Consider the following 12,092-nt stretch of genomic DNA (forward strand, 5'->3'; position numbering starts at 1 on the left):
GTTGTTGTGTTTTCATTTTCATTTGTTTCTATGCATATTTTTATTTCTTTTTTGATTTCTTCTATGATTTGTTGGTTATTCAGAAGCATGTTATTTAGCCTCCATATGTTTGAATTTTTAATAGTTTTTTCCCCTGTAATGGAGATCTAATCTTACTGCATTGTGGTCAGAAAAGATGACTGGAATGATTTCAATTTTTTTGAATTTACCAAGGCTAGATTTATGGCCCAGGATGTGCTCTATTCTGGAGAAGGTTCTGTGTGCACTTGAGAAAAAGGTGAAATTGATTGTTTTGGGGTGAAATGTCCTATAGATATCAATTAGGTCTAGCTGGTCTATTGTGTCATTTAAAGTTTGTGTTTCCTTGTTAATTTTCTGTTTAGTTGATCTATCCATAGGTATGAGTGGGGTATTAAAGTCTCCCACTATTATTGTGTTATTGTTAGTTTCCCCTTTTATACTTATTAGCATTTGACTTACATATTGCAGTGCTCCTATGTTGGGTGCATATATATTTATAATTGTTATATCTTCTTCTTGGATTGCTCCTTTGCTGATTATGTAGTGTCCTTCTTTGTCTCTTTTCACAGTCTTTATTTTAAAGTCTATTTGGTATTGCGACTCCTGCTTTCTTTTGGTCTCCGTTTGCATGAAATATTTTTTTCCAGCCCTTCACTTTTAGTCTGTATCCCCTCCCTTTTGAACCTCCCTCCAAACCCACCCTCCCACCCCACCCCTCTAGGTCATTACAGAGCACCAAGCTGAGCTCCTTGTTCTATACCGCAGCTTCCCACTAGCTATCTATTTTGTATGTAATCGTGTATGTATAGCAATGCTACTCTTTCAGTTCATTCTCCCCTCCTTTTAATAACTAATATTTTGCTTTTACAGTTTACATTTTTCTTTGTGAACATGGAGTTGCAACTTACTGATCTTTGCATCTCTATTGTCTAATATTTTCACACATATTAGAAGATCATTAGGTGTGAATTTAATGAATTAATATAAAACAAGAACAGACAAGTATTTATTGCAAGCTTTTTAAAAGATTATCTTTCAAGATTGATGAATTGTCTAATATTTTCACACATATTAGAAGATCATTAGGTGTGAATTTAATGAATTAATATAAAACAAGAACAGACAAGTATTTATTGCAAGCTTTTTAAAAGATTATCTTTCAAGATTGATGAAAAGAGTAGAACAGTGAAGTAATCATTTTACTTGACTAAACTTAACATTTTGGCAGGTAATCTAAATTTTAAAAATTTCTTCTTTTTTAGTGTTGGACTTTCATTCTTTGTGGTAAAATGGATACCTTGTGGCTTAACCAGTTTGCCGTCCTCCTCTGGAAAAATTTCATATTAAAGGTAAGTGGAGGTATCTTTGAGAAATGGCTGTAAAGGCTAATGAATTTGAAAAGAAAAATTTAATAATTCCTTCATTTCATTTCAGTTTATGGGTATTTCCCCCCTTTTGTTCCATGACTGAAGGTAGATTTCTAAATCTGAAGAGCATCAATAGGGCAAACCAATAAAATCAATAGTGAAATGAGAAAAGGGTGAAAAAGACATTCCAGAGAACCATTCATTTAATAGAATGAAGTTGGATGATATATATATGTATTGTATACATGTATGTACATGAGTGTAAATACACACATACACACATGTAATACTCTAAAGTTAATTAGTATAATTTTGTTTCTCTTGTAGAAACGGAAGATGGGTTCTTTAATTGTGGAAATTATCATGACAACGCTGTTCTGTGCAATGATTTTGGCTCTACGCAAAGCAACCAAAAGGGAATTTAAACAACGTACTTTTTTCCCGCCTCTTCCCTTGGATGAACTTCCCACTTACCTTACTGATAAGAAAAATGAATATGAATTGGTTTACGTGCCTTCTGGAAGTGATGTGGCAAAAAGTATTACCGAGAAAGTGAAAGACGATTTAAATGCCAACCTTAAAGGTTAGAAATCGTGATGTTTAAAATATTTTTGTAGAATAATTAATAATTTGTTGTACAGAAGTCATGTTTCAGTGACCCTTATAACTTGTACATTAATCTCAAATATAATGTTATGAACTTTGTCAAAAAATATCAAAAACACCTAAACAAAATATACTATTTAGAATTAGATGACAAGTTACATAATTCGAAATCTTCTTTGTCTCTGATGGTACTTCTTAAATTAGGGTAAATTACTGAGTATGTCAAAAGGACACAAAGCCTCACAATGAATTTGGTAGTTTTTTCCTGGATGCATAAACTTTACTTGAGGTCACTGATTTTACATTTTGTAAAATACATTACTTAAGTGTGATATAGGATTGTTTACAGAGAGAATTAAAACAATGTAGAATTATAGAAAATTTATATAATTCTTATGTCCTTACACTCTCCTTACTCTGCACCCAATTTCTCTTCTTTGTCCCCCACAGTCAGAAATTTGATAAGAATACATCCAGTCTTGTCTCATGCTTTTACATATGTGTGTTCATGGATTTATCCTGTTATATGTTTTTAAAATTATACATTTTTTTTTCATTTTAAAGGTTTTGAGATGGGGGGAAGGGTAGATGCTATATACTTTGTCATCTAAGTGACCATCTTTAAAAATTAAAGTGTTATATTTATGTAACTTAATGTGAAATTCCCATCAATTTTTAAAATATAAACCATGACTCTCCAAAGAACTTCAGTGCTTATTATGGGCTGGTTTAATTTACCTTTCAAGTACCCCTGTTTGTGGAGGTAGAGGACAGAGAACGGATTGCTACTTCTTATCTTTTCCTATTATGGGTCTGTCAGTGAAAAAGTTTAAGACAAATTGTCATTCAGTCACATTGAGGCCATCATGAGAGAGTGTTGCTGAAGACTGGAATAGAGATCTGATGAGTTGAAGGTACATGGTGGCATAGCTTAATACATGTCTCATTATAAACTGCTAACTTAAAGGAAAGGAAGCTGAGAAACTTTCCTCCTCCTGATTATTTCTGATACATTCTTTTATTTTCAGTTGAAATAACTCCTTAGCAAAATAGCCTAATGACTATAAGGAGATAGATGTAGAAATCTTTATTTGGAAAACTTCCACATTCAGTTTTTACTGCTATTCTGAAGAATTTTAACTTAAGAAAAACACCTTACTAGGGGCTCCAATCAAGATGGTGGAGTAGAAGGACATGGAGCTCACCTCATGCCACAGATACATTAAAAATACACCTACTGGACTTCCCTGGTAGTCCAGTGGTTAAGAATTTGCCTGCCAATGCAGGCAACATGGGTTTGATCCCTGGTTTGGGAAGATATCATATGCTGTGGGGCAACTAGGCCTATGTGCCGCAACTACTCAGCCCTCACACCCTAGAGCCTGCAAGCCACAACTACTGAGCTCATGCACTGCAACTACTGAAGTCCACGTACCCTTGAGCCCATGCTCCACAATAAGAGGAGCCACTGCAACAAGAGAAGCCCACACATTACAACTAGAAAGTAGCTCCTGCTCACCACAACTAGAGAATGCCCACATGCAGCAATGAAGGACCTGTGCTCCTGATAGGTGGCTGAAAAACAGGAAAGATTCTCATACCAAGGGACGCCCCCTCACTGGTGGGGAGATTAGCTGGGGCAGAAAGGGAGCATCAGAGTCTCAGAGGAGAGCACCAGAACCAGCTTGTGGTAGGTGGGCAGAGCAGAGAGAGACCTGAACAGATGGGTTGTGACATTGTCCTGAATTCTTCAGCTTGGGACACATGTCCATGGTACAGACAAGGGCTGGGTGCTGAACATGGTGTTTAGAGGACAGACTCAGGGAGAGGATTTCTATTGGATGCACAGAGACAGCCAAAAGGGGCTGGAGTGTGGTAAGGCAGCAACCAGGGGTGTTTGAGGAAAAAGTCTGGGCCTACTATAGAAGCCTGGTCAACAAGCCATTGTTAAGTGGCACTTGAAGGAAGGGGTAGAGTTGCCATTACAGCTTCTTTCTCCACGTACTGGCCCTAGTCTTTATGGGCGCTGGGCTCCCACACCCCAGCCACCTCCTCGGCAGGCTCTGGGAACAGACTTCAGTGGTTTACCCACTGCAGAGGCAAGGCTGAAACCACAGCTGAGCTGCAGGGACAGTGGGACCTAGGAAGCAAGGCTGAAATCTCTCCCCAAAGCTGTGCAAGTCTCAGATTTACATATCTGTCCATCACCAGTTTGTAAACTCAGCAGCTATAGGACATCTGAGTGGACAATGGGTGCTCCTATGGATAGGATGGGTCTGGCCTTAGCAGCTGTGTATTTGTGGGCACATACATATAGGGGCAGGGGCAGGATAGTCTGGGCTGGCTGCATAGCTCCCACAAGCAGGTCTAGGTGCATGACCACTGTAGTCTTAGAACTGCAGCGTATCTGCCTTCAGCGTATCTGCATTGATGGCCTTGTGAAAACAACATGTGAGGGACACCAGGGCCGATTGCCAGCATTCCCAAGGTTGAGATGGGGCCAAGGGCAGTGCCAGAAACAGTTTACTTTGTGAGCCCACACAGTGGGTGACCGGTGACACAACAGAGTGTGTTCATCTAGTGAACGGCCCTGGCAGAATACTCAGTGGTTCTATCCTAGTGGGAGAGCCCTAATCCAGCATACCTCATACTGCAGAAACAGCTCAGAAATGAATCTGGGGGCTTCTACTCCAACAACTAGGGGACAGAACCAGCCTTGACAGGGCAGTGACAACCACAGAGTAAAAGAAGAGAAAAGGGAACCCTCGTACACTGTTGGTGGGAGTGCAAACTAGTACAGCCACTATGGAGAACAGTGTGGAGATTTCTTAAAAAACTGGAATTAGAACTGCCATATGACCCAGCAATCCCACTTCTGGGCATACACACCAAGGAAACCAGATCTGAAAGAGACACGTGCACCCCAGTGTTCATTGCAGCACTGTTTATTATAGCCAGGACATAGAAGCAACCTAGATGCCCATCAGCAGATGAATGAATAAGGAAGCTGTGGTACGTATACACCATGGAATATTACTCAGCCATTAAAAAGAATTCATTTGAATCAGTTCTAATGAGATGGATGAAACTGGAGCCCATTATACAGAGTGAAGTAAGCCAGAAAGATAAAGACCAATACAGTATACTAACGCATATATATGGGATTTAGAAAGATGGTAACAATAACCCTATATGCAAAACAGAAAAAGAGACACAGATGTACAGAACAGAATTTTGGACTCTGTGGGAGAAGGCGAGGGTAGGATGTTTCGAGAGAACAGCATCGAAACATATATATTATCTAGAGTGAAACAGATCACCAGCCCAGGCTGGATGCATGAGACAAGTGCTCGGGGCTGGTGCACTGGGAAGACCCAGAGGGATCAGGTGGAGAGGGAGGTGGGAGGGGGGATTGGGATGGGGAATACATGTAAATCCATGGCTGATTCATGTCAATGTATGACAAAAACCACTACAATATTATAAAGTAATCAGCCTCCAACTAATAAAAGTAAATGGGGGAGATAAAAAAAAAGAAGATAACCTGGTCAGTATCCAGCGTAGTCTCTAGTCACCACAATGTCAGTCACACTTTCTACCAGGAGGATACTGGCCAGCACACACTGAAGAAAGAGGTGGCAGACAGCTACACCAAATGATTCTCACACCAAAAATGGTTAAATCCACACAGGTTATGCCGAGAGACTCCCACATAAAAATAGCCCTCTAAGACCACAGGACTTAATTGTTTCTCCTAAACTCATTGAGCAAGAGAAGTATAAGTAAAATGAAGAGGCAGAGGACCCACTCCCAGTTGAAAGATCAAGAGAACTCCTCTGAAAGGAAGAACAATAGACCTCTTTTAAAACAATAGACCTCTCTAGTCTAATAGACACTGAGTTCAAAAAGGAGATAATAAAAACTCTGAAGGAATTAAGAAAAATTATTGATAGAAATGCAGATTACTGTAAAAAGGAAATAGAAACTATAAAAAGGACACAAGAAAAATTAGACAACTCATTCGCCAAGATGAAAGCTGAGCTAAAGGCAATGAATAGCAGAATAAATAATGCAGAAGAATGCATAAGTGATCCGGAAGATACAATAATGGAAATCACCCAGTCAGAACAGCAGACAAAAAGTCAAATTTTGAAAAGAATGAAAATATTACAAGAGACTTATGGGATAGTATATAGCGTGCCAATCTACACATAATAGGAACCACAGAAGAAAAAGAAAAAGAGGATTGAAAATATATTTGAAGAAATTATGGCTGAAAGCTTCCCAAACCTAAAGAAGGAAGGTTTATTTTTTATTTAGTCTTCTCTAAATAAAAAAGAAATAAAAATCTATAGGAAATAGGAAATCATAATTGGAAAGCAAATCACTTAAATAAGCCAGTACATAGTGAAAGTGTTAGTTGTTCAGTTGTGTCTGATTCTTTGCAACCCCGTGGATATAGCCTGCCAGGCTCCTCTGTCCACGGAATTCTCCAGGCAAGAATACTGGAGTGAGTTACCATTTCCTTCTCCAGGAGGTCTTCCCAACCCAAGGACTGAACCCAGGTCTCTGCTTTGCAGGCGAATTCTGTACCATCTGAACTACCAGGGAAGCCGTGAAATAAGCCAGTATGTAGATTTAAAAATCAAAACATAATCTTGAGAAAGAAGAATGGAACTGGAGGAATCAACCTGCCTGACTTCAGACTCTACTACAAAGCCACAGTCATCAAGACAGTGTGGTACTGGCACAAAGACAGAAATATAGACCAATGGAACAGAATAGAAAGCCCAGAGATAAATCCACGAACCTATGGACACCTTATCTTTGACAAAGGAGGCAAGGATATACAATGGAAAAAAGACAACCTCTTTAACAAGTGGTGCTGGGAAAACTGGTCAACCACTTGTAAAAGAATGAAACTAGAACACTTTCTAACACCATACACAAAAATAAACTCAAAATGGATTAAAGATCTAAATGTAAGACCAGAAACTATAAAACTCCTAGAGGAGAACATAGGCAAAACACTCTCCGACATAAATCACAGCAAGATCCTCTATGACCCACCTCCCAGAATATTGGAAATAAAAGCAAAAATAAACAAATGGGACCTAATGAAACTTAAAAGCTTTTGCACTACAAAGGAAACTATAAGTAAGGTGAAAAGACAGCCCTCAGATTGGGAGAAAATAATAGCAAATGAAGAAACAGACAAAGGATTAATCTCAAAAATATACAAGCAACTCCTGCAGCTCAATTCCAGAAAAATAAATGACCCAATCAAAAAATGGGCCAAAGAACTAAACAGACATTTCTCCAAAGAAGACATACAGATGGCTAACAAACACATGAAAAGATGCTCAACATCACTCATTATCAGAGAAATGCAAATCAAAACCACAATGAGGTACCATTACACGCCAGTCAGGATGGCTGCTATCCAAAAGTCTACAAGCAATAAATGCTGGAGAGGGTGTGGAGAAAAGGGAACCCTCTTACACTGTTGGTGGGAATGCAAACTAGTACAGCCACTATGGAGAACAGTGTGGAGATTTCTTAAAAAACTGGAAATAGAACTGCCATATGACCCAGCAATCCCACTTCTGGGCATACACACTGAGGAAACCAGATCTGAAAGAGACACGTGCACCCCAATGTTCATCGCAGCACTGTTTATAATAGCCAGGACATGGAAGCAACCTAGATGCCCATCAGCAGATGAATGGATAAGGAAGCTGTGGTACATATACACCATGGAATATTACTCAGCCGTCAAAAAGAATTCATTTGAACCAGTCCTAATGAGATGGATGAAACTGGAGCCCCTTATACAGAGTGAAGTAAGCCAGAAAGATAAAGAACATTACAGCATACTAACACATATATATGGAATTTAGAAAGATGGTAACGATAACCCTATATGCAAAACAGAAAAAGAGACACAGAAATACAGAACAGACTTTTGAACTCTCTGGGAGAAGGTGAGGGTGGGATGCTTCAAAAGAACAGCATGTATACTATCTATGGTGAAACAGATCACCAGCCCAGGTGGGATGCATGAGACAAGTGCTCGGGCCTGGTACACTGGGAAGACCCAGAGGAATCGGGTGGAGAGGGAGATGGGAGGGGGGATCGGGATGGCGAATAAGTGTAAATCTGTGGCTGATTCATATCAATGTATGACAAAACCCACTGAAATGTTGTGAAGTAATTAGCCTCCAACTAATAAAAAAATTAAAAAAAAAAAATCAAAACATTTCTATAGAAGCAATAATGAACAAAAATAACCATAGGAACAGCAAAAGGATGGACATGAAGATGTAAAAGAGGATATCAGAATCATAAAATGTGGGGGAAGAGAGTAAGAAAATGTAGATTTTTTTCCCCCTAGAATATCTTTACGCCTATGTGACTACCAGTCTAAAGAAAGTAGATGTAGGAAAGGTTTAATATACTTGAAAAAATTACCCTTAACCACAAATCAAAAGCATACAATAGGTTCATAAAAACAAAAAAGAAGAGAATGTAAGCCTAATACAAAAGAAAATCACCAAAGCATAAAAGGAAAAACAAAAGAGAAAGATATTAGAAGAAATATAAAATCAATGAGAAAACAAGGCTTAAAACAGCAATAAATATATGCTGCTGTGTGCTTAGTCACTCAGTCTTTTCCGACTCTTGTGATCTCATAGACTGTAGCCTGCCAGACTCCTCTGTCCACAGGATGCTCCAGGCAAGAATACTGGGGTGGTTTGTCATTTCCTTCTCCATGGGATCTATCCATATGTCATTGTATATATACATATATAATGCAAAATTACTCAGTCTTAAAAAAGAATGAAATAATGTCATTTGAAGCAACATGGGTGGACTTAGACCTCATCATACTAAGAGAAGTAAGTTAGAGAGAGAAAGACAAATACCATATGCTATAACATGTGGAATCTAAAACACAACACAAAGAAATATATCTATGAAACCCAGACTCACAAACAGAGAATGAACTTGTCATTGCCAAGGGGGAGGAGGGCGGAGGATGGAAGGGTTGGGAATTGGGGATTAGCAGATGCAAACTAGTATATACAGAATGTATAATGAATAAGGACCTGCCATATAGCTCAGGAAAACATACTCAGTGTACTGTGATATACAATAATGGAAAAGAATCAATTCAGTTTAGTTCAGCTTCTCCAATCTTGTCCAGCTCTTTGCAATCCTATGGACTGCAGCATGCCAGCCTTTCCTGTCTATCACCAGCTCCCAGAGCTTGTTCAAACTCATGTCCATCACGTTGGTGATGCCATCCAACGGTCTCATCCTCTGTCCTCCCCTTCTCCTTCTGCCTTCAATCTTTCCCAGCATCAGGGTCTTTTCCAATGAGTCAGTTCTTCGCATCAGGTGGCCAAAGTATTGGAGTTTCAGCTTCAGCATCAGTGCTTCCAATGAATATTTAGGACTGGATTGGGAATACTGGATTGAGTTGCCATGCCCTCCTCCAGGGAATCTTTCTGACCCAGAGATCAAACCTACATCTCTTATGTCTCCTGCATTGGCAGGCCAGTTCTTTACCACTGGTGCCACCTTATAGCAATTCTTAATTTTAAAAAGCCTGATATATCAATCTTTTCCTTTGAGTTTATTGTTTTTTGTGTTCTGTTTGGAAAACTTACCCTCCCTGACATGGGTATTGCAGGGATTTTTTTGTTTTGCTTAGGTATCTACAATATATAAGGAACTTTTTTTTTTTTTTTGAATGATAGGAGATTTCATTTATTCCCATTTGGATATTCATTTGACTTCTTACTTTTTAATGGAAAAGACCACTCTTTACCTACTACTCTGTATTTCCACTTTTATCATAAATTAATTTTCTGTATATTCATGTATGTACTTATGAGTTCTATTGGTCTATTTGTATATCCAGTGTCAGTCTGATTCTATCTTAATCACTATAATTTTATCATGTTCTGATAACCTGTAGGGGAAGCCTTCTCACCTTGTTCTTCACCCTTGTATTTCTATACGAGTTTAAGAATCAGCTTCTAACATTACATAAAAATTCTGTTTGGAATTTTATCAGAGTTGCATTGGCTCTATATGTCAATTTTTACGTTTTCACAATGTGGCTTTCTTTAAATCCTTGAATATGGGTATAAATTTTTAAAAACTTATTTCTTAGCATGCTACTTATGTTTCTTGATATAGAGGCTATCAAAGACTTTAATAAATGTCTTTTTTACATTGATGTTGTTCAGTTGCTAAGTTGCCACTGACTCTTTGCAACCCCATGGACTGCAGCATGCCAGGTTTCCCTGTCCTTCACTATTTCCCCGAGTTTTCTCAAACTCCTATCCATTGAAGTGGTGATGCCACCCAACCATATCATCCTCTGTTGTCCCATTTTCTGCCTGCTCTCAATCTTTCCAGTATCAGGGTCTTTTCCAGTGAATCAGCACTTCACATCAGGGGGCCAAAGTATTGGAGCTTCAGCTTCAGCATCAGTCATTCCAATGAAAATCCAGGGTTGATTTACTGTAGGATTGACTGGGCTTGATCTCCTTTCAGTCTTAAGGACCCTCAAGAGTCTTCTCCAGCACCACAGTTCAAAAGCATCAATTCTTCAGCACACAGTCTTCTTTATGTTCCAACTCGCACATCCCTACATGATTATTGGAAAAATCATAGCTTTGACTGTGTATAGCCATTTGTCAGCAAAGTGATGTCTCTTCTTTTTAATATGCTGTATAGGTTTTTCATAGCTTTCCTTCTAAGGAGCAAGCATCTTTTAATTTCATGGCTGCAGTCACCATCCACAGTGATTTTGGAGCCCCTCAAAATAAAATCCATCACTGCTTAATCTTTTCCCCCACCTATTTGCCATGAAGTAATGGAATCGGATGCCAAGATGGTAGTTTTTTGAATGTTGAGTTTTAAGCCAGCTTTTTCACTCCCCTCTTTCACCTTCCTCAGGAAGCTTTAGTTCCTCTTTGCTTTCAGCCATTAAAGTGGTATCATCTGCATATCTGAAGCTGTTGGTATTTTTCCCAGCGATCTTGGTTCCAGCTTGTAATCCATCCAGCCTGGCATTTTGCATGATGTCAGTCAGTTCATTTGGTCAGTCATGTCCAACTCTGCAACCCCCTGAACTGTGGCACACCAGGCTTCTCTATCACCAACTCCTGGAGCTTGCTCAGACTCACGTCCATGGAGTTGGTGATGCCATCCAACCAACTTGTCCTCTGTCGTCCCCTTCTCCTCCCGCCTTCAATCTTCAATCAAGCATCAGGGTCTTTTCCAATGAGATAGTTCTTCCCATCAGGTGGCCAAAGTATTGGAGCTTCAGCATCAATCCTTCCAATGAATATTCACGGTTGATTTCCTTTAGGATGGACTGGTTGGATCTCCTTGCAGTCCAAGGGACTCTCATGAATCTTTTCCAACACCACAGTTCAAAAGCATCAATTCTTTGGTGCTTAGCTTTCATTATGGTCCAACTCTCACATCCATACATGACTCTGGAAAAACCGTAGCTTTGACTAGAAGAACCTTTGTTGGCAAAGTAATGTCTCTGCTTTTTAATATGCTGTCTAGGTTTGTCATAGCTTTTCTTTTTTTTTTTTCCTTTTCTTTTATTTATTTATTTATTTTTTTGGGGGGGTTTTGTCATACATTGATATGAATCAGCCATAGAGTTACACGTATTCCCCATCCCGATCCCCCCTCCCACCTCTCTCTCCATCCGATTCCTCTGGGTCTTCCCAGTGCACCAGGCCCGAGCACTTGTCTCATGCATCCAACCTGGGCTGGTGATCTGTTTCACCATAGATAGTATACATGCTGTTCTTTCGAAACATCCCACCCTCACCTTTTCCCACAGAGTTCAAAAGTCTGTTCTGTATTTCTGTGTCTCTTTTTCTGTTTTGCATATAGGGTTATCGTTACCATCTTTCTAAATTCCATATATATGTGTTAGTATGCTGTAATGTTCTTTATCTTTCTGGCTTACTTCACTCTGTATAATGGGCTCCAGTTTCATCCATCTCATTAGGACTGATTCAAATGAATTCTTTTTAATGGCTGAGTAATATTCCATGG

At 39.1% G+C, this 12,092-nt stretch overlaps 1 protein-coding gene across 1 annotated transcript in view; it reads left to right on the forward strand.

The window, feature by feature from the left end:
* The window catches only part of LOC122433542 (phospholipid-transporting ATPase ABCA3-like), a 273,275-nt gene that overhangs the window by 23,714 nt on the left and 237,469 nt on the right, over positions 1 to 12,092 (forward strand). The window contains exons 2-3 of the mRNA XM_043456580.1: positions 1,284 to 1,370; positions 1,716 to 1,971. Coding sequence (XP_043312515.1) covers positions 1,311 to 1,370; positions 1,716 to 1,971 — 316 coding nt within the window. The 5' untranslated portion in view covers positions 1,284 to 1,310. The remainder of the gene's footprint in view (positions 1 to 1,283; positions 1,371 to 1,715; positions 1,972 to 12,092) is intronic.

Source organism: Cervus canadensis, chromosome 32 (assembly GCF_019320065.1).
Source record: "Cervus canadensis isolate Bull #8, Minnesota chromosome 32, ASM1932006v1, whole genome shotgun sequence".
Taxonomy (NCBI): Eukaryota; Metazoa; Chordata; class Mammalia; order Artiodactyla; family Cervidae; genus Cervus; species Cervus canadensis.